Raw genomic sequence first — 23,887 nt, 5'->3', positions numbered from 1 at the left:
GATAGTAGTGTAATATAACATGCAATATTTCACATTTGCATTTATTAAAATAACTTGTACATAAAAATGAAATAATTGTCCATGCTAAAATTAGAAAAATTGCCCCGAATGCCCCGATATCATATCGACAATATATTTCACAGAAACATGAAACAAAATCAAATAATTTTTGCTTCAAGCCTCTTGAGGTTTAAAAAAGTATTGATCTTAGTCTTGAATGTATTCATTGATTGAATGTCTCCCTTGAGACATAATTCTAAACAGTCATAAACCTGTGAGTGAAGATCTCATCTTGGCCAAGCCCTTTTCTAAAACTATGACTTCTAACTCGACACTTTCTGACGACAGGAAGCAGGCTTCGCTAAGCTCTTTAAAAATCTTAAAATGTCTCAAGGAGATACCTTACATTCTCCTAAACTCCAGAGAATACACTCCCATTCTGCTCATTCCTTTTTTAACTCAAAACTTTATGAAGTACTCTATATATAGTTGCACCAAAGCTGAATATAAGTGCATCCAGACTTTAGGGCAGAATTTTCCCCTCTGAAAAGCAGCAGGGAATGTACCAGTGAGGCACTGGGAAGATCCCTGTCTCCTTCCTGCAGCCTCAGAAATTAATGCTGGGCAGTAAGGCCAATTAAGAACCACTTAAGGACCTCATCCTGCCTGGGATGCAGTTACTTCAGCGCCAGACAAGTTGAGAAAAGGTGTTTCTACCCCAACAGTAAACCAGTTTGTGTTCTCGTTAACCTGCACTCATTTGTGCAGGACTGAGAAGCTGGACCCAGGTGAGTGCTTGGCTTCTGAAAACAACCCCTTTGCTTACTTCCACCTTCCCTCCCTTCTCTCAGTTGAACCTGCCTCCCTACATTCACAAGTTCTTACATTGTTTTTCCTTTTGGGGTATAGTGTACAATTCTGAGAGCTACATGATAGAAGGGCGTGAATGAATGCATTCGAGAGAATTTGGTAAATATTTGCAAGTATAGTTTCAGGAATATGATACTTCAAGGATGGAAATATTGGATAAGTTGGAGAGGAAAAGGCTGGGGAGAAATTGTTTCCATTTATAAAAAAAGTGAGACACATCATAATTTTAAAGTATTTTGGAAAGTAACCAAACGTGATGTGAAAAATAACTTTTCATACAGTGAATAGTTAGGGTCTGGAATGCACTGCCTGCAAGTGTGGCTTTAATTAAAGCATTCAAGAGGACATTGATGGTTATTTAAATAGAAACGATGTGCAAGGGTTAGAGGAAAAAGGCAGGGGATTGGCACTAAGTTAATGCTCAGGAAGCCAGCCCTGACATGATATGCTGTATGGCTTTCCTTCTACACCCTAACAATTCTGTGATTCACTGTGTAAGAACGTGTAAAAACATATCAGCTTTGGTTGTTTTGCCATTTACCTTAAATCAGAGTTTATGAATTTTTCAGACTATTTCTTTTTCTCCATTCTGTCTAGATTCTATGTGAGCTTAAACTTTCCTATCACATCTCCTCTCAACGAGAACAACACCAACCTCTTCAATGTGTCCAGATAATCCCTCATCTCTAGTGTATCTTTCTTACATAAACCTGTCACGTTTTTCTGAAAGGCGAAGCCCAAAAGAGAATGCAACACTCTGGATGTGAATTAGTGTTTTATAAAGTTTCATTGTGTCTTCCTTGCAGCTATGGTATTTTAAACCAACCTATTCAGCCACATAATTGCTACAATTGGGACTTAGAATAAAGAATGGTCCAGCACAGGAACAGGCCCTTTGGCACACTAAGACAGTGCTAGCACAGGATGCCTTTCTTAATAAACCATTCTTGACAAATTATGTCACAGATGCATGTACTATTAGGATAACAACTAGTAACTGAACTAATAAGCAGAAAGGTAATAATACCTTCCCCAAAATATTTTAAGAAGAGATGTAGATTGATTTTTCATTGACAAGGGCAATCAAAGGGTACTGGGGATAGATAGGGTAATCAATTTGAGGTTCACAATTGGATTAGTCAAATTGGGGCATGTTACCTCTTCCTGCTTCTAATTTCTGTGTTTGTATATATTTCTTCCTCTTATTTTCTTTAAGACTTAACTTAAAATTTATCATCCACACCACATTTTCACACATCATTGATATAACGAACAGGAAGGGACCCAACACTGATCACTGTAGTACACTACTGAATGCCAGCCTCCACTCAAAAAACTAGTCTTCTGTCACCACCTCTCTCTCCTAACACCAAGCCAGTTTTTTTAATCATCTTGTCAAATTTACCTAAATCTGATGTGCTTTCACTTTCTTTATCAATCTCCCAAGTGGGGTCTTGTCAAAAGCTTTGCTGAAATCCAAATAAACTACCCTCATCTACATGTTGGATCACCTTCTCAAAAAATTTAATCAAATTCTTTTGTGCCATGACCTCCTTCTGACAAAGCCATGCTGACTGACTCTGATCAAACCATGCCTCTCCAAGTGGGGATTAATTCACTCCTTCAGAACTTTTCCAATAATTTCCCTAGCACTGATATGAGATTGCGATTTCCTCATGTGTCCCTCCCATCCTTCTTGAAAAATTGAACAACATTAGCTGTCTTCCAATTCCCTGGTTTCTCCCCATGGCCAAATGGAATGCATCATTTAAGGCATAGCTCTTGTAATTTCCTCCTTCACCTCCCACAGCAGCCTGAGATACAACTCATCCAGACTTGAGGATTTGTTCAATTTTCGGCCTGCCAAACTCTTTAATACTTCCTATTTCCCAGAGCCAATCTGTTCAAGAATCTCACTGTTCCACTTCCCAAATTCTTTCCCTTTATCCATTTTCTTCTGCGTGAAGACAGAACTGAAGCATTCATTTAACACCCTACCAATGTCTTCTGGCTCCACACACAGATTGTCTCTAATGGGCCCTATTCTTTCCATGGTTATCCTCTTCTCCCAATACACTTATAAGATATATAATTTTACCTGTCAGTGGTTTTTCAATGCCCCCCACTCCCCACTTAGCTCTGCTGATTTCTTTTTAAGTTCCCTCTAACATTTTCCATACTCACTAGGGCCTCCATTGAGTCGCTCTCTTTGCACCTGCTAAAAATCAATCTTCTCCTTCCTTTCCAGTTCTGAATACTTCTCGATATCCATGGTTCTCAGACTTGTTGGTCTTACATGTCACCCTAAGCATGTTGGGTCTGTGCTTGTCCCATTTCTTTTACTTGAAAGGGTTCAGAAAAGATTTACAAAGGTGTTGCCAGAGTTAGAGAGTGTGACCTATAGGAAGAGGCTGAATAGGCTGGGGCTGTTTTCCCTGGAGTGTTGGAGGCTGAGGAGTGAGCTTACAGAGGTTTATAAAATCATGACAGACATGGGTAAGGTCAATAGGCAAGATCTTTCCCTGGGGTAGGGAGTCCAGAACTAGAGAGTGTAGGTTTAGGGTGTGAGAGGAAAGATTTAAAAGGGACGTTCATGTAGAGAGTGGTGCATATATGGAATGAGCTGCCAGAGGAAGTGGTGGAAGCTGGTACAATTACACCATTTAAAAGGCATCTGGATGAGTATATGAATAGGAAGGAGTTACTGGGATTTGGGCCAAGTGCTGGCAAATGGGATTAGATTAATTTAGGATATCTGGTCAGCATGGATGAGTTGGATTGAAGGGTGTTTTTTCATGTTGTACATCTCTGTGCTGTATGAATGCCCCCAGTAGATTTATACAGAGGGAGCTGTCCTCAGTTGACCTTGGTCAGATCCTGCCTTATTTTAATAAAAGCTGTTTTCCTCAATCCAGAACTCTTTCTTGCAGACCACCCTTCCTTTTTCCATAACAAACATCAGTCATTCTGTGTTGTGGTCATTATCATTAAAATGCTCCCCCATTGCCACGTTGACCATCTATCTAGTTTAATTCCCCAGAATTATGTCCAGCTTATACTGTCCCCTTGTTGGACCTTCTTCATGTTGACATAAAAAGCTTTCCAAATTATTTTCAAGAAATTTGACGCTCAATTACAAATGACTATTCCAAATGTTTCAGAAGTTGAAATCCCATAATATAGTTTATTATTACACTCCTCGGTTCATTGAGTGCATATTTGCTCCTCTCTTGCCGCTGACTGTTCCGAAGCCTATAATACACTCCCAACAGTGGTGACTACCCCCTTTTTATTCCTGAGCTCTACCTGCAAAACTTCATTTGAAGTCCCTTCTTCCTGCTGTAACTGACACGTTAATAATATTACAACGCCACTTCCTCTTTTCCACCCTCCCCGTCTTGCCTAAAGATCCATACCATGGAATATTGAGTTGCGAGTCCTGCCTCTCCCTCAACTATGCCTCTGTGATGGCAACAGTATCACAAATCCAGATGTCAATACTAATTAAAGTCTCACCTTACTCCTTTGAATTGTAACATGGCTGAATTTTCTCTGTCTGTCTCTCTCTCTCCTGGTTCCTTTGCTAGTTTTATGCAATAAACCTTTACTGTTTACTGACCTCTTTGTGTGAGCATCTTTCGTCAAATGGTATCAGCAGTTAGGACAATATCCGCAAGAAGGATTGGTGGCAGTAAGGCTTCTCAGTCATACCAATATTATGTGCCGGAAATTCGGGCACTTGCAAATATAATACAGTAAGGTTTATGTCTAATCCTGACAGTATTAGATCACAACTGTTGGTATTTATTTTGAGCAAAAGTAAGGACTAATGATTACAATGGCACTGAAGCATTAAGCAGAAAATATTAATCTGATCATGTACTGTGGCTCTGCATCAGTGAAGCTTTTGTAATTTGTGTTAATATGCTTCTAGCTATACTTTTTGGCAGTTATCTGCTTATACTAAAGCACCCTTTACTGTGGCTGAGCTGTGGTTTGTCTGGACACATGTAGCCTGACAAGTATGGCTCAAGTAATTTGCAACTTCTGTGGTTAAATGCAGGTTCCAGTCACTGTATTTTTCTCTGTCTAGCACACTCCAGTTACTTAATCAACCCCTGAACTGCTGAGCAGACATCACTGGGGACAGTATTCTTCTACACTCCCTCCTCTCTTGCCAAGTTAAAAATCACACAACACCATGTTATCATCCAACAGGTTTATTCGGAAGCACTAGCTTTCAGAGCACTGCTCCTTCCAACACCGGCATCTCCAAATCACGACTCCCCTCTTGCAGTTCTCCTCATCACATTTTGCTCATTTTCTTCTGTCGTCTTTTCTTTTCCTATCATTTTCTCCATTCTGTTTTTCCTTAGACCGCTTGAATATTACATTTCATGTTTAAATTGTTTATTCATAAGCATAACATTTTCTGCTGAAAACTTCACAGTATTCTTCATTTGTACTAATCATTGTACTTTACCATCTGCAAATTAAAAAAATCATGTGGCAAGTTCTACATCTCAGCCATTTAAAGCTACAGATCAGAAAAGGTCTCCTCATGATACATTCTTGCAACTGGCAAGGAGCACATTCTTCTCCACTTATTCATGGGGCATCCATTGGTGGTAAAGACAATATTTGAGATGCATTCATAATTGCCTTTGAGAAATTAATGGCATCTTCCATGGTTACATCTGCTCATTGTTGTCATTAAGGAGGAAGCATACAGTATTAACTGGTACAGTTCAGGCCTTCTGCAATAGTTAGGCACTGTGGAGGTTGAGTTACGTTGAAACCCACAAAATGATGTTTATGTTTAAAGTAAATTTCCTTTAATATTTTCATTACATTGGCTCTCAGGGGCTGTCTATGAAAATTTGTTTCCTTTGTTCATTTTAAAATATTAGAAGCTCGTGTAAGCTCCTTCTCGACAACTGAATGGCTTGCTATTTCGGAAAACAGGTAAGAGATAATCAGATTGCTTTGGGTCTATTGGCAGACTTGCTAAGGACAATACACTTCCTTCTCTTAAAGGACATTAATGAAACAACTGCATTTTTACAAAAATATAACAGTTACCTGATAATTGTTATTGATAATAGCCATTTTTCCTAATTTTGACAAATAATAAACCAAATTCAAATTTTCAGCTGCCCTTTGTGAGATTCAAACTTATGTCTCTGGTTCATTAGTTCGGGCTCAGAGTGAGTTGTCCACCAAGATGTTACTCATCGTTGAATCCTCTCTGACCATAATCTTTCTATTGTCCTCCTTCCTCACACACTTTGGATTGCCTCCCAACCAATAGTGAATATCTTTCTGACCATCTTGCTGCATTTTTCATTCTTCAGGTAGTGAGAACAAGACCAACCATGGCCTGATTGCTCAGTAGTTAGCACTGCTGCCTCACAGAGCCTGGGATCCAGGTTTGTTTCTATCCTCGGGGAACTGTCTGTATACTCTGCATGTTCTCCTGTGTCTGTGTCAATTTCCTCTGGGTGCTCTGGTTTCCTCTCACAGTCCAAACGTGTAGATTAGGTGAATTAATCATGGTAAATGCAGGATAGGGTGGATCTGGGTGGGATGCTGTTTGGAGGGTCAGGGACTCAATGGGCCGAATGGCCTGCTTTTTCACTGTAGGGATTCTATGATTCTACATTATCTGCAGGAACTCCATCTCTGCTGGCTAAGTTCCCCTGACTGATTGCCACACTTGCCATTTCGTGCACTTTTGCTGGCTTCTCAATTATGCAGAAGTGTCCTCACTCGCTTTCCAAATAGTGGTTTCTTAGACAGAACATTGCCCAATGAAAGTAGGACTTAAAGTGTAGAGCTATACACTAGGGGCGGCATGGTGGCTAACTGCCTCACAGCACCAGGGGCTTAGGTTCGATTCCAGCCTCAGGCAATTGTCTGTGTGGAGTTTGCATATTCTCCCCGTTTCTGCGTGGGTTCTTCTGGGTGCTCTGGTTTCCTTCCACAATCATAAAGATGTGAGGTTAGGTGAATTGGCCTTGCTAACTTGTCCATAATGTTCAGGGAATGTGTAGGCTAAGTGCATTAGTTAGGGGAAATGGGTTTGGGTGGGTTACTCTTCGGAGGGTCAGTTGGGCCAAAGGGCTTGTTTTCACACTGTAGGGATTCTAATTCTAAATATACCAATGCAGTGTTTTTTAAAAGATGGTCATTGTTGTAAGATAGAAAATGCAACAGCCATCTTTTTAGTTGTAGGATCTTGTTGTGTGAAAATGACAGTAATGACCAGATAATCTTCTTTCATGATGTTGTGGAGGGATCAAGTCATCCTCAGTCTTTTCAAAATAACATCATGAGGTCTTTCTTTAAACCAAAGGAGAATATCAGTTTCATTGGCATTTTTTCCATAGTGTGTATAATGCAGTGTAGAGTATTATATATGAGGTGAAAATACTATAGTTAAACAAGTGTTCTATTTTTGAATACATACATTCTCTAATGTTTTCGAGAGAGATAACACTGATCAGTTCCTTATCAGGTCACTCGGTGAATGCAAATATCGGCAACAGTTTTGAAGCAGAGGTGGGAGGATGTATTTAATCAGGAGAGTGCAGGTAGGGATCACTTTCTTGCTTCCTTCAATTTAACTCCAGGACATAAAGCTTTGTGGACAAGGACAATTAAATCTCACTTCAGGTTCTTATCCTACCAGAACTGGCATTCAAGCAGTAGTGGGCAGGGGAAAGCCTGAAAGCCGAACCAGCCAGCAGGCACAACCCTTATTGTTAGGATTAAATTCCGCATATTGTCTCTTTTATCTTCACAGATGGAGTGGAAAATCTAACTATTAGACAGATACCCAAAGCAATCAATATTTCAGAGGGAGATACTGCCACACTGAAGTGCTCATGGACTATTAACCAGAGTGAGAGTGTTAGAGTGGATTGGCTACAGAACAGTGACACTATTTTCACGAAACCTGCCAAAGGACAATATAAATTTGACAGAAGGGAGTACATTATCGAAGAAAACTTCTCAATGCTGATCATTTCTAAAGCTGTTCTAAATGACTCAGGATTGTACCACTGCAAAGTGTTCGTGGAGATACCAGCACCAATCCGTCGAGCTAGTGGAGAAGGAACATTACTAATAGTGTTTGGTAAGTTAGATTCATAACACCTTCAGGTCCATTCCAATATCATATATATCTTACATTTAAACAGAATGAGGCAAGGGTTCTACCTGCATATCTCCCAACAAGTAAGTCTTGATTGCCATCCTCAATTCCAATGCAAAGCTGATTCCAGTTAGTTGAAGATTGTGATCTAGTAAAGTCAGAATGTGCTGGACTGGAGATACATATTATTAATTAAGCCTTTTTTTTAGAAATCTGCCTTGGTTTTAATATCTTATTTATCCCTTGGTTGTTTTGACCTATGTTCAAAAATTGTTCTCTGAACTAGTCATCTAGAATCCCAGGCTACTGTTCTAGAGACATGGATTCAAATCACATTGACAGCTGGTGAATTTGAATTCAGCAAAAATCTGAATTGAATGGTAACTATGTAACCATTGTTGATTGTTGCAACAATTGGGAGGTCAGCCACAATCTGGCCTGCATTGACAGCCATGTGTTGCTGGAAAAGCGCAGCAGGTCAGGCAGCATCCAAGGAGCAGGAGAATCGATGTTTAGGGCATAAGCCCTTCTTCAGGAATGAGAGAGGTGTGCCAAGCCGGCTAAGATAAAAGGTAGGGAGGAGGGACTTGGGGGAGGGGCGTTGGGAATGCAATAGGTGGAAGGAGGTTAAGGTGAGGGTGATAGGCCGGAGAGGAAGTGGGGGCGGAGAGGTCAGGAAGAAGATTGCAGGTCAAGAAGGTGGTGCTGAGTCCGAGGGTTGGGACTGAGATAAGGTGGGGGGAGGGGAAATGAGGAAGCTGGAGAAATCTGCATTCATCCCTTGTGGTTGGAGGGTTCCTAAGAGGAAGATGAGGCACTCTTCCTCCAGGCATCGCGTTGCCATGGTCTGGTGATGGAAGAGGCCAAGGACCTGCATGTCCTTCGTGGAGTGGGAGGGGGAGTTAAAGTGTTCAGCCACAGGGTGGTTGGGTTGGTTGGTGCGGGTGTCCCAGAGATGTTCCCTGAGATGTTCCGCAAGTAGGTGGCCTGTCTCCCCAATGTAGAGGAGGCCACATCGGGTGCAGCGGATGCAGTAAATGATGTGTGTGGAGGTGCAGGTGAATTTGTGACGGTTTTGGAAGGATCCCTTGGGACCTTGTAGGGAGGTGAGGGGGGAGGTGTGGGCACAAGATTTGCATTTCTTGCGGTTGCAGGGGAACGTGCCGGGAGTGGAGGTTGGGTTGGTTTGGGGTGTGGACTTGACGAGGGAGTCGCGGAGGGAGTGGTCTTTCTGGAACGCTGATAGGGGAGGGGAGGGAAATATATCCTTGGTGGTGGGGTCTGTTTGAAGGTGGCGGAAATGACAAAGGATGATCCGATGTATCTGGAGGTTGGTGGGGTGGTAGGTGAGGACCAGTGGGGTTCTGTCCTGGTGGCGATTGGAAGGGTGGGGTTCAAGGGCAGAGAAGCGAGAAGGGGAGGCGATGAAGTGGAGAGCATCGTCAACCACATCTGAGGGGAAATTGCAGACTTGAAGAAGGAGGCCATCTGGGATGTTCGGTATTGGAATTGGTCCTCCTGGGAGCAGATGCGGCGGAGGCGAAGGAATTGGGAATATGGGATGGCGTTTTTACAGGGGGCAGGGTGGGAAGAGGTGTAGTCTAGGTAGCTGTGGGAGTCGGTCTGTTTATAGTAAATGTCCGTGTTGAGTCAGTCGCCCGAGATAGAAATGGAGAGGTCTAGGAAAGGGAGGGAGAGTCTGAGATGGTCCAGGTAAATTTGAGGTCGGGGTGGAAGGTGTTAGTAAAGTGGATGAACTGTTCAACCTCCTCATGGGAGCACGAGGTAGCGCCGATACAGTCATCGATGTAAGAAAAGGTGCCAGTGTAGCTGCGGAAGATGGACTGTTCCACATATCCGACGAAGAGGCAGACATAGCTGGGGCCCATGCGGGTGCCCATGGCTACTCCTTTGGTTTGGACGTTACCGTGGCTGCCACCCATATGTGACTTCAGAAAAATTAGAAGATTTTCCTTTTCAAAAATGCCTTGGGCAAATGTAAAACTTGGGTACAAGATAGATTAATCAAATTTAATTGGTGCTGAAAGTTTTTTATTGATATTTTCACTTTTTATTGTGTCAAATAAAACTGTGGTGTGCTGGCAGCCCTGATCTTATCAGGATGCAGCTACCCAGCTTCAGAAAGTTTCAATTCACTGCCTACCCTTTTGAACATTCCTGTTCCATGGATGGTTGCTATCTAGCGCCCTCTGCTGCTGAACTTTGGTTTAACACAGATTCTGACTATGGTGACGTCCACGTTTACTTAGCCAGTTAATCCTCATTGACAAAAATCATAAGGACAAATTGCTACTTGGAGGGTGGATAGTTTTCTTTGATCGTTTGCTTTATATCTACTTGAATATTTTCAGATGGTTTTCTTTCATGTAGATTTAATAAATGTAACCATCTGGAAGTGAATTCAGCTTCCATTGTACCACCCACATTTTAGTAAAATTAAAGTGCAAGATTTCTGAATTCAGTTGGAAAGATACTGATTCTGAAGGCTAGATAATGAACCATCAACTTTCATTAATGCATGTCTTACTACAAATAGTAGAATATTCTTAAATACCTATTCATTCTACCACCATCAACAGCTTGCCCGATCTACAGAATGTACTGCAGCAACTTGCATCACAATCTCCCAAAGCTATGAGCTGGTAGGACAAAAACTTTAGATGCATAGAAATGCCGTCACCTCTGGTTTTCATGCTATCCTGACTTGGAAGTCTGTCACTGTTCTTTCATCACTGTAAACTCAAAGCTCTGGAACTCCCTATCTAACATGAATGTGGTAGAGACTCCATCACAAACACAAATCACAAATGATCTCTTCACTCAGGTTTCTGTCCCTGATTAGTACCAAAACAGCTCTCATAAAAATCAGAAATGATGTCTTACGTGACTGTGACAAAGATAAGCCATCTCTTCCCGATCTGTCTGCAATCCTTGACACAGATTAACACATCATTCACCTACTGCATACTCCATTGTTATTCCACTAGGTAAGGTTAAAAATCACACACCAGGTTATGGTGCAACAGGTTTATTTGGAGGTAGTAGCTTTCAAAGTATTGCTTCTTCATCAGGTGGTTGTGGAGCAGGACCATAAGACACAGAATTTATAGCAAAAGTTACAGTGTTATGCGGCCACATGACAGTACAATGAAAAGCCTTGCTTGGAGTAGGACAGGCAGATAATAGTAAGCACGGACATATAGATTATAGGGTGAAAAAAACTTGGACGGATTGTGGCATACAGTTTACACCGCACAGGAGATGCATAAGGCAAGAACAATATTATCAGGATCAACATAATTTGAAGTTGGAGTATCCATTCATTAGTCTAATAATGGCAAGGAAGAAGCTGTTCTTGATCCTGCTAGTGCATGCATTCAAGCATTTGTGTCTTCTGCCTGACTGAAAGGTTGTGGGAGAGCATAATCGTGGAGGTTAAAGATAGTGTTAGTAGCCTTTCCACAGCAACAAGAGTCCATAGATGGGTGGTTGGCTTCCATGATGATCTGGAGTTTGCACCCGACCTTCTGTAGTTTCTTACAGTCCTGGGCAGACAGTATGCTTTCAATGGTGAAGGTGAAAATTTCTATGGTAAAAATTGCTGAAGGTCCTTGCCAACATGCCAAATTTCCTGAGCCGTCTGAGGAAGAAGAGGTATTGTTGTGCCTTCTTGATTGCCACATCTACATGAGAAGTCCAGGACAGATTGCTGGTCTTCATCACTGCTCAGAATTTGAGGCTCTCAACCCTGTCAACCTCTACTCCATTGATGCAGATGGGGGCATGTTCTCCTCCTTTCTTTCTGAAGTCAATGATCAGTTCTTTGGTTTTGCTGACATTGAGAGAGAGGTTGCACTGCGACACCAAGCCCTCTATCTCCTTTCTGCACTCTGACTCATTGTTGTTTGATATCCATCCTACCAAGCTAGTGTCATCAGTAAACTTATAGATAGCTTTTGTTTGGAATTTAGCTGCACAGTCATGGGTGTAGGGGGCGGAGACAAGTTTCTGGAGGGCTTTAGTGTTGAGTGTTCTCGTGGAGGAGGTGCATTTGCCTGTCTTCACTGATTGTGGTCTATGGGTCCGGAAGCTGAGGATCCAGTTGCTGAGGATGGAGCCAGGCCTAAGTTCGGAGTTTAGAGATCAGTCTGGAGGGGCTAATGGTGTGGAAGGCAGAGCTGTAGTTGATGAGCAAAAGTCTGATGGAGGTGTCCTTGTTGTCCAGATGTTCCAACCATGAGTGCAGGACTAGGGAAATGGCATCCGCTGTGGACCTATTATGACAGTAGGCAAATTACAAGGGATTGAGGCAAGCTGGGAGACTAGAGTTGAAGTGGACCATGACCACTTCTTGAAGTACTTCATAATTATGGAGGACAAACCCACTGGCATTAGTCATTAAGGCACATTGCATATGCTTTCTTAGGTACTGGGATGATAATGGTCTTCTTGAAACGGAGACTTTGTGTAGTAGGAGGGAGAGGTTGAAGATGTCAGTGAATACCTCTGCCAGATGGTCCACCCAGAATCCAAGTTCATGGCCAGGGATTCTGTCCAGGCCTGTTACCTTCCTTGAGTTGACTCCCAGGAAGACTGATCTAACATCTGCAGCGGTGATGTTACCCTTCCTCAGAAGGCTAGTTGTGTTCTGGAGCAAGTTATGAGGAAGAGTCACTTGACCAAAATATTAACTCTACTTTCTCTCCACAGATGCTGCCAGTTCTACTGGGCTTTTCCAGCAATTTCTATTTTAGTTACTAAAACCTACTATTCCCACATTGATTACATTGTATGACTTTGCCCAGTCTCAGCTAATCTATTACTAAACTTCTCACTAACTGATGCCTCAGTTGCTTTGAGAATTGACTATTCTAATGAACTCCTAGCTAGTCTCCCATATTCTGTAAAACTCTGCTGCCCATGTCAAAACTTGCAGCAAATCCCATTTACCTGTCATACCAGTGCTCACTGACCTACATTGCCCCCTGGTTAAGCAAAATCTTGATTTTAAAATTCTCAACTTTTTTTTCAAAACTTATCATGGCCTTACCCCTCCCTTTTTCTGTAATGTACTCCCACAACCCTTCAAGACATTTGTGCTCATTTAAGCCCAGTGATAACTGCTCCATCATTGGTGGCTGTGTTTTTATGCCTTGGTTGCAAGCTCTGGAATATATTCTCAATTCTCTGGGATACTTGCCTTCCTCACCACTACCCCCCCCCCCCCCCCCTCACTTTCCTCTTTAAAGACACATCTTAAATGTACCTCATTGACTACATTTCAGTCCAGATGGTCCAAATCTTCTAATATTCATCAGAATCTCTATTTTTGACGCCCCCCCCCACCCAAAATTGCATGGTTACTTACCAGGGATTTTTTGAGGCCATTTACTAATGGGAAATTCTGCAGAATTCAGAAATCCTTGCTGAGAATCTCTGTTGCACCCACCTTTTACAGCATAAATTGCTCAATTCCAGAAACCAAACACTTTAAATGTTCCACAGCCTCTTTGACAAGCTATGAAGAGAAGATAAGTGCGAAAGGTAAGTGGGTGAAAGGGTAGGGTGACAAGCAGGTAAGGGAGAAAGACAGGTGGGTTAGTGAGGAGGTAGGGTGGCTGGTTTGTAAGAAAAAGTGGGTAGGATGTGTTGCAGGGCTCACTCAGGTTGGAATAGGGAGGATAGTCAGATGACAACGAGGTAGTCAGGTCAGGTGATGCAGGAGACTGGGTTAGATTTAGTTGAAGTGATTGTGCGCTACAGCATGTTATATTGAAGGGTTAGAAGGTTGATTAGGCCAGAGTAGGTAAGTGGTGAATTTCAGGCCAGGGATATAGTTGAGGATCTAGAGGCTTTATTTGGTTGAGTTTGTGAGGTAGTCAAGTGGTGGAGGTGTAAAAAGAGAGTCGGGGGTAGTCAAGTGATGGGTTTTATTCAAGAGTCAGGTTACTAGGGAGTTAGTCAGGTTGAGTCCAAAGAATAATTGGGGGTCAAGGAGATTGTTGGGGAGGGAGGGGAGAGAGTCAGAGGGTTGTGGGTTGAGTTGGGAGCTCAGGTGTTGAGAGGAATCTGAGGTCAGGCAGGGTGTCACGTGTGTCAGTCTGCCCAGGAGGTACAACTATTTGTTTTTTAATCTGTCTAATATTTCCAGCTAACTATCCAGGAACCCTCTGAAGTCTATGACTCTAACGCAGAGCTGAAGAATTTTTCAGAGATTTTTGGTGAAGGGTAATTTTCCATCAGAAATGAAAACTTCTTAGGTAATTCCTATGCAGTCATAGGAGGGACTTCCAAGTGGTTCTGATGTGTGTCTTGTGGGGTATGTCTGATTTCTGACAATCTGAAGACCTGGACCGTATCTCCTTGTATATCTCTGTGTAATAATTTAGTTTTTAACGTTATGACCTTATGAGAAAGTAGATACAACTTTGTTCTTGTTCAAGAAGAAGGGCCACCACCATATTATCAAAAGGAACCAATGACTTTTAACAGACAGTGTTGTTGGTGAAGCTCATTTCCCAAGAATGAATAAAGTTCCCTAACAATATGTGTATTGTTTTTAATGTAGCATCCCAAGTTAAGAACTATCTGATTATTTGGCTTCTGGCATCAATCAGTCCCATAATGCTGATAGTGATTGTAGTTGCATGCTGCTGCTTCAGAAAGGTGAAGAACAGAAGACAGAATGGTAAGGTTTGCAAAATTCACACTCTTTCCTTTCCCAGAAGAAGACATATCAAAAAATGTACTAACATTTTTTTATTGTTAATTTAGGAAACCTATCTAATTTAAGGAGGAGGTAAGTATGAATCAATTTCCATACAATCTATTTTTTGGGAATAGCAAGGAGAGAGGGAGAGAGGAGCGGGGACTGCCAGGAGGTGTTTCCCACTTGAAAGGGACTTAACTTGAGAGTCAGGCCTTTTCATTTCGCAGCAGGAACGATGACCAAGGGGCTGCTGGGAAAGTAAATGCAGAATGTGGGAGGTAGTGCCACTGCTGAGTTCATCTGTGGGAAGTGTACCCAACTCCAGCTTCTCAAAAACCGCATTAGGGAACTGGATGAACTTCGGATAATTTGGGAGAGAGGAGTTACAGGGAGGGAGTCACATCTCAGGTACAAGAAAAAGGCAGATGGGTTACAGTCAGGGGACAGAAAGGGAACCGGCAGACAGTGCAGGGATCTCCTGTGGCCGTTCCCCTTAATAACAAGTATACTGTTTTAGAACTGTTAGGGGGTCCACTTACCTGGGGAAAGCAGTGGGGTACAGGGCTCTGGCATGGAGTCTGTCCCTGTTGCTCAGAAGGGAAGGGGGAAGAGGAGCAGAGCATTAGTCACTGGGGACTCCATAGTTAGGGGGACAGATAGGAGGTTCTGTGGGAACCAAGAGACGGTTGGTGTGTTGCCTCCCAAGTGCCAGAGTTTGTGATGTCTCAGATCGTGTTTTCAGGATCCTTGAGGGGAAGGGGGAGCAGCCTCAAGTTATGGTCCACAAAGGCACAAATGACATAGGTAAGAAAAGGGATGGGGATTTAAGGCAGAAATTCAGAGAGCTGGGGTGGAAGCATAGAACAAATAGAGGTATTATCTCTGGTTTGTTAACGGTGCCAAGTGCTAGCAAGACAAAGAAGAAGGAGAGAGAGGATGTCCAAGAATGTAGGGAGGCTGTGGAGAAGGTAGCACTGACAGGGAATACTTGCAGACACAGAGATGGGCTCAAGTGTGTACACTTCAACGCAAGGAGTATCAGAAATAAGGTGGGTGAACTTAAGGCGTGAATCGGTACTTGGGACTACAATGTTGTGGCCATCACGGAAACATGGATAGAAGAGGGACAGGAATGGTTGTTAGAGGTTCCTGGTTACAGATGTTTCAGTAAGATTGGGGGGGTGGTAAAAAAAGGAGGGGGGGGTGGCGTTGCTAATTAGAAATGGTATAACGGCTGCAGAAAGGCAGTTCGAGGGGGATCTGCCTTTGGAGGTAGTATGGGCTGAAGTCAGAAATAGGAAAGGAGCAGTCACCTTGTTGGGTATTTACTATAGGCCCCCCAATAGCAGCAGAGATGTGGAGAAACAGATTGGGAAACAAATTTTGGAAAGGTGCAGAAGCCACAGGGTAGTAGTCATGGGCGATTTCAACTTCCCAAATATTGATAGGAAGCTCTTTAGATCAAATAGATTGGATGGGGCGGTGTTTGTGCAGTGTGTCCAGGAAGCTTTTCTAACTCAGTATGTAGATTGTCTGACCAGAGGGGAGGCCATATTGGATTTGGTACTTGGTAACGAACCGGGACAATTGATGGGCTTGTTATTGGGTGAGCATTTTGGTGATGGTGACCACAATCCTGTGACTTTCACCTTGGTTATGGAGAGAGATAGTTGCGTGCAACAGGGCAGGTTTTACAATTGGGAGAAGGGTAAATACGATGCTGCAAGACAGGATCTGAGGAGCATAAATTGGGAACACAGGCTGTCAGGGAAGGATGTCGTTGAAATGTTGAACTTTTTCAAGGAACAGATACGACGTGTCCTTGATATGTATGTACCTGTCAGGCAGGAAAGAGGTGGTCGTGTGAGGGAACCTTGGTTGACGAGGGAGGTTGAATGTCTTGTAAGGAGGAAGAAGGCGGCTTACATAAGGTTGAGGAAACAAGGTTCAGACAGAGCATTGGAGGGATGCAGGATAGCCAGGAGGGAGCTGAAGAAAGGGATTAGGAGAGCTAAGAAAGGGCATGAAAAATCTTTGGCGGATAGGATCAAGGATAACCCAAGGCCTTTTACGTGTATGTGAGAAACATGAGAATGACGAGAACGAGGGTAGGTCCGATCAAGGACAGTAGTGGGAGACTGTGTATTGAGTCGGAAGAGATAGAAGAGGTCTTGAATGAGTACTTTTCTTCTGTATTTACAAATGAGAGGGACCGTTTGTTGAAGAGGAGAGTATGAAACGGAATGGTAAGCTAGAGGAGATACTTGTGAGGAAGGAAGATGTGTTGGGCATTTTGAAAAACTTGAGGATAGACAAGTCCCCTGGGCCTGACGGGATAAATCCTAGGATTATGTGGGAAGCAAGAGAGGAAATTGCAGAACCGTTAACAATGATCTTTTTGTCTTCACTGTCAATGGGGGTGGTGCCAGGGGACTGGAGAGTGGCGAATGTTGTGCCCCATTCAAAAAAAGGAATAGGGATAACCCCAGGAATTACAGGCCAGTTAGTCTTACTTCGGTGGTAGGCAAAGTAATGGAAAGGGTACTGAGGGATAGGATTTATGAGTATCTGGAAAGACACTGCTTGATTAGGGACAGCCAGCACGGATTTGTGAGGGGTAGGTCTTGCCTTACAAGTCTTATTGAATTTTTTGAGGAGGTGACCAAGCATGTGGATAAGGGTAGAGCAGTGGATGTAGTGTACATGGATTTTAGTAAGGCATTTGATAAGGTTCCCCATGGTAGGCTTATGCGGAAAGTCAGGAGACATGGGATAGTGGGAGGTTTGGCCAGTTGGATAGAGAACTGGCTAACCGGTCAAAGTCAGAGAGTGATGGTAAATGGTAAATATTCAGCCTGGAGACCAGTTACAAGTGGAGTTCCACAGGGCTCAGTTCTGGGCCCTCTGTTGTTTGTAATTTTTATTAATGACTTGGAAGAGGGAGTCGAAGGGTGGGTCAGTAAATTTGCAGACGATACGAAGATTGGTGGAGTTGTGGATAGTGAGGAGGGCTGTTGTCGGCTGCAAAGGGACTTAGATATGATGCAGAGCGGGGCTGAGGAGTGGCAGATGGAGTTCAACCCTGTCAAGTGTGAGGTTGTCCATTTTGGAAGGACAAATGAGAATGGAGAATACAGGGTTAACGGTAGGGTTCTTAGTAAGGTGGAGGAGCAGAGGGATCTTGGGGTCTATATTCATAGCTGAAAATGTGTTGCTGGTTAAAGCACAGCAGGTTAGGCAGCATCCTAGGAACAGGAAATTTGACGTTTCGGGCCAGAGCCCTTCAAAGTCTATATTCATAGATCTTTGAAAGTTGCCACTCAGGTGGATAGAGCTTATAAGAAGGCCTATGGTATATTAGCGTTCATTAGCAGAGGGATTGAATTCAAGAGTCATGAGGTGATGTTGCAGCTGTACAGGACCTTGTTAAGGCCACATTTGGAGTACTGTGTGCAGTTCTGGTCGCCTCATTTTAGGAAAGATGTGGAAACTTTGGAGAGGGTGCAGGTGAGATTTACCAGGATGTTGCCTGGAATGGAGAATAGGTTGTACGAGGATAGGTTAGAGTGCTAGGCCTTTTCTCATTGGAACGGCGAAGGATGAGGGGTGACTTGATAGAGGTTTATAAGATGATCAGGGGAATAGATAGAGTAGACAGTCAGACACTTTTTCCCCGGGTACAACAGAGTGTTACAAGGGGAAATAAATTTAAGGTGAAGGGTGGAAGGTAAAGGGGAGATGTCAGGGGTAGGTTCTTTACCCAAAGAGTGGTGGGGACATGGAATGCGCAGCCTGTGAGAGTGGCAGAGTCAGAATCATTGGTGACTTTTAAGCGGCAATTGGATAGGTACATGGATAGCTTAGGCTAGGACAAATGTTCGGCACAACATCGTGGGCCAAAGGGCCTGATCTGTGCTGTATTGTTCTATGTTCTAGAGGAGTTGAACACGTGGCTACTGGAATGGTGCAGGAGGGAGGGTTTCGGATATCTGGATAATTGGGACTTATTCTGAGGTAGACGGAACCTCTACAAGCAGGATGGTCTGCACCTGGACCAAAAGGGTACCAATATCCTGGGGTGGATATTTGCTAATACTCTTCAAGTGGGTTTAAATTAATTCAGCAAGAGGATGGGAACCTAAATTGTAGTTCCAGTGTCCAAGAGGTTGAGAGTAGTGAGGTCAGAAATATTGTTTCAAGGTCGCAAGAATGCACCGGCAAGCAGGAAGGTGGTTTAAAGTGTGTCTATTTCAATGCCAGGAGCATCCTAATAAGGTGTGAGAACTTACAACATGGGTTGGTACCTGGTACTTCAATGTTGTGGCCATTTTGGAGATAGGGACAGAAATGGTTATTGCAGGTTACGGGATTTAGATGTTTCAGTAAGAACAAAGAAGATGGAAAACGAGGGGGAGGTATGGCATTGTTAGTCAAGGACAGTATTATGGTGGCAAAAAGTATGTTTGAGGACCCATCTACTGAGGTAGTATGGGCTGAGGTTAGAAACAGGGAAGTTTGCTATCAGCCTCTGAATTGTTCCAGAGATGTTGCAGAAAGGATAGCAGAGATGACTCTGGATAGGAGCAAGAGTAACAGGGCAGTTGTTATAGGGGACTTTAACTTTCCAAATATTGACTGGAAAAACTATCATTCGAGTACTTTAGATGAGTCAGTTTTTGTCCAATGTATGCAGGAGGATTTCCTGATAGAGTATGAGACAGGCCAACAAAGGGGCAAGGTCACATTGGATTTGGTCTTGGTTAGTGAACTTCACCGGGTGTTAGATTTGGAGATAGGTGAGCACTTTGGAGATAGTGACCACAATTCGGCTATGTTCACTTTAGCAATGGAAAGGGATAGGTGTATACTGCAGGGAAAGTTATAGATTAGGTTAGATTAGATTAGATTAGATTACTTACAGTGTGGAAACAGCCCTTCGGCCCAACAAGTCCACACCGACCCTCCGAAGAGCAACCCACCCAAACCCATTCCCCTACATTTACCCCTTCACCTAACACTACAGGCAATTTAGCATGGCCAATTCACCTAATCTGCACATTGCTGGTGGAAAGGCAATTATGATGTGATTAGGCAAGATTTAGGATGCATAGGATGGGGAAGGAAACTGCAGGGGATGGGCACAATTGAAATGTGAAGCTTATTCAAGGAACACTTGTGGGCGGCATGGTGGCACAGTAGTTAGCACTGCTGCCTCACAGCAACAGAGACCTGGGTTCAATTCCTGCCTCAGGCTGCGTCTGCGTGGGTTTCCTTCGGGTGCTCTGGTTTCCTCCCACAATCCAAAAATGTGCAGGTTAGGCGAATTTGCCATGCTAAATTACCCGTAGTGTTAGGGGTAAATGCAGGGGAATGGGTCTGGGTGGCTTTGGCGGGCCGGTGTGGACTTGTTGGTCTGAAGGACCTGTTTCCACACTGTAAGTAATCTAATCTAAAAACATCTGCGTGTCCTTGATAAGTATGCACCTGTCAGGCAGGGAGGAAATGGTCGAGTGAGGGAACTGTGGTTTACTAAAGAAGTTGAATCTCTTATCAAGAGGAAAAAGAAGGCTTATGTTTGGATGAGTCATGAAGGCTCAGTTAGGGTGCTTGAGAGTTGCAAGTTAGCCAGGAAAGACCTAAAGACAGAACTATGAAGTGCCAGGAGGGGACATGAGAAGTTGTCGGTAGATAGGATCAAGGAAAACCCTAAAGGTTTCTATAGGTGATATCAGGAACAAAAGAATGACTAGAGTAAGATTAGGGCCAATCAAAGATAGTAGTGGGGAGTTGTGCATGGAATCCGAGGAGACAGGAGAAGTGCTAAATGAATATTTTTCGTCAGTATTCACAGTGGAAAAAGACAATGTTGTCAAGGACAATACTGAAATACAGACTACTAGACTAGATGGGATTGTGGTTCACAAGGAGGAGGTGTTATCAATTATGGAAAGTGTGAAAATAGATAAGTCCACTAGGACGGATGGGATTTATCCCAGGATTCTCTGGGAAGACAGGGAGGAGATTGCAGAGCCTTTGGCTTTGATCTTTATGTCATCATTATCTACAGGATTAGTGCCAGAAGACTGGAGGATAGCTAACGTTGTCCTCTTGTTCAAGAAGGGGAGTAGAGACAACCCTGGTAATTATAGACCACTGAGCCTTACTTCAGTTGCAGTTCAAGTTTTGGTAAGGTGATAAGAGATAGGATTTTATAATCACTTAGAAAGGAATAAGTTGATTAGGGTTAGTCAACATGGTTTTGTGAAGGGTAGCTTGTGTCTCACAAACCTTATTAAGTTCTTTGAGAAGGTAACCAAACAGGTGGCTGAGGGTAAAGTGGTTAATGTGGTGTATATGGATTTCAGAAAGGTATTTGCTAAGGTTTCCCATGGTAGGCTATTGCACACAATACAGAGACATGGGATTGAGGGTGATTTAGCAGTTTGGATCAGAAATTGGCTAGCTGAAAGAAGACAGAGGGTATGGTTGGTGGGAAATGTTCATCCTGGAGTTCACTTACTAGTGGTGTACCGCAAGAATCTGTTTTGGGTCCACTGTTGTTTGTCATTTTTATAAATGACCTGGATGAGGGGGTAGAAGGATGGGTTAGTACATTTGTGGATGACACTAAGGTCGATGGAGTTGTGGATAATGCTGAAGGATGTTGCAAGTTACAGAAGGGACACAGATAAGCTGCAGAGCTGGACTGAGAGTGGCAAATGGAGTTTAATGTGGAAAAGTGTGAGGTCATTCACTTTGGAAGGAGCAACAGGAATAATTGGGCTAATGGTAAGACTCTTGGTAATGTAGATGAGCAGAGATATCTCTGTGTCCAAGTACATACCAAAGTTGATCGGGTTGTTAAGAAGACATACATTATGTTAGCTTTTATTAGCAGAGGGATTGAGTTTCGGAGACATGAGGTCATTTTGCAGCTGTGCAAAACTCTGGTATGGCCGCATTTGGAGTATTGCATACAGTTCTGATCACCGCATTATAGGAAGGATGTGGAAGCTTTGGGAAAGGTTCAGAAGAATTTATCTGGAAGCTGCCTGGTATGGAGGGAAGATCTTATGAGGAAAAACAGAGGGACTTAAGGCTGCTTTTGTTAAAGTGAAGAAGGTTGAGAGATGAATTAATTGAGACATATAAGATAATCAAAGGGTTAGAAAGGGCGGACAAAGAGATATTTTTTCCTGGAATGGTGATGGCTTACACAAGGGGACAAAGTTTTAATTTGAGGGGTGATGAATATAGGACAGATGTCAGAGGTAGTTCCTTTATTCATTAGGGGCGTGGAATTCCCTGCCTGCAACAGTAGTAGGCTTGCTAGCCTTCAAGGCATTTAAATGGTCATTGGATAAACATATAGAAGGAAATGGAATAGTGTAGGATTGATAGGCTTCAGATTCATGCCACAGGTCGGTGCAACATCGAGGGCCGAAGGGCCTGCACTGCATTGTAACGTTCTATGTTTTATTTATGATAATATCATTGTTGTAAATAAAACAAATAAAAAGTGGTGCAAAAAATAAGTGCAGCCACTCATCAAACTGCGGCCTAGCCTCCAGCTGAGGGGATCCAGTTCAAAGTTTATTTCCTTACTTGACAGGCTTCATCTCAGGCAATTAATTCCCTATTAAAACAATGTCCAGAAGCTAGTTTAACCCACATTGTTGGCAATATGCTGCACTGAAAACCAGCCATCCAGCTAATTGAGTTAATTGACACCTAATTACTTTGCATATGTCTTCACAGTAGAAGATTGTAATAGCATTCCAACAATTCTAACCAATCAAGAAGCGAGCAAGAAGGGGAGGCAAGAAAAGTAGAATATTTACTGCGGCTAATATTTTATGGATTGTATTTTTCACATTCAGTTGATGATCCAGACATTAGATTAGATTAGATTCCCTAGTGTGGAAACGGGCCCTTCGGCCCAACAAGTCCACACCAACTCTCCGAAGAGTAACCCACCCAGACCCATTCCCCTACATTTACCCCTTCACTTAACACTATGAGCAATTTAGCCAGGCCAATTCACCTGCGGGAGGAAATCGGAGCACCCGGAGGAAACTCATGCAGACACGGGGAGAATGTACAAACTCCACACAGACAGTCACCCAAGGCTGGAATTGAATCCAGGACCTTAGTGCTGCGAGGCAGCAGTGCTAACCACTGAGCCACAGTGCTGCCCCACTTGTGAATGGAACCTTAGCATTGGGCTTGCCATCAAATAAATCACTTTGGTTACTTTTGTTGAAAACCTGTATTCATAACTTAAAAGATTGCCTTGTGGCAAAGCATAAATGGGACATATAGACCTTCATTAAAAGTTAGATTTTTTGACAATTGCCTGTGACAACTACAAGAATTTTGCCCTGTTGTTGTTTGTCTAGACTTGAAAGCTGTGTGAATCCAAAGTTAAGATGGACTCCATTCACTTCCTATGAGCTTTTCTCATTAGTTCTAAAAGCAAGCATAGATGGCCAATTAAAAGAGTTAGAAAGTAAAGTTCAAAAGAATAAAAAATAAACTATGAGCGTAAATTACAAGTCATACAAAAATGGACATTACACACTTCTTTAAATATATAAGAAAAAAAAAGAAGCTAAAGTGAACATAGGCCTCTTAGAGACTGACACTTGTGAAATGATCATAGGAAACCAGGAAATGGCAAAAGAGTTGAATGATTAAAAAGGTAAAGTCACCATAGGTCTACCAGACTGACTCTATGAACATAAGGTTACTTTCTCCTTAGAGGGAGACAGTTTAACTTGAAGATCACCATATCAAGTTGAAAAGAAGAGTCCTTTATGGTAACTTCAGTCAGTGCAAAAATTTAACCCACATTGTTGGCATTATACTGCTTTGAAAACCAGCCATCCAGCCAACTAAGCTAACCAACTCCTAATTACTTTGCATCAGTCTTCACTGTAGGATACATTAATAACATTTCAAAACTATTAACTTATCAAGGGGCTAAAGAGGAAGTGAATGGGGGAGAGAAAACATACAATTACTATTAATAGAGAAAAAGTACTAGGGAAATTAATGGGCTAAAAACTTACAAGTCCTGAGGACCTGATGGATTGCATACTAGGATATTAAAGGAAGCAGTTACAGGGACA

General features: G+C 42.7%; 1 protein-coding gene across 1 annotated transcript in view; it reads left to right on the top strand.

Moving 5' to 3' along the window:
- LOC132805451 (uncharacterized) overlaps window positions 1–23,887 on the top strand; it is a 60,854-nt gene that overhangs the window by 8,532 nt on the left and 28,435 nt on the right. Inside the window, exons 2-4 of the mRNA XM_060822543.1 lie at window positions 7,676–8,008; window positions 14,616–14,735; window positions 14,822–14,846. Coding sequence (XP_060678526.1) covers window positions 7,676–8,008; window positions 14,616–14,735; window positions 14,822–14,846 — 478 coding nt within the window. The remainder of the gene's footprint in view (window positions 1–7,675; window positions 8,009–14,615; window positions 14,736–14,821; window positions 14,847–23,887) is intronic.

The sequence above is a fragment of the Hemiscyllium ocellatum genome, chromosome 1 (assembly GCF_020745735.1).
Source record: "Hemiscyllium ocellatum isolate sHemOce1 chromosome 1, sHemOce1.pat.X.cur, whole genome shotgun sequence".
NCBI classification, from domain to species: Eukaryota; Metazoa; Chordata; class Chondrichthyes; order Orectolobiformes; family Hemiscylliidae; genus Hemiscyllium; species Hemiscyllium ocellatum.
The sequence above is the reverse complement of the archived record's forward strand: the minus strand, read 5'-3'. Positions and strand labels throughout refer to the sequence as shown.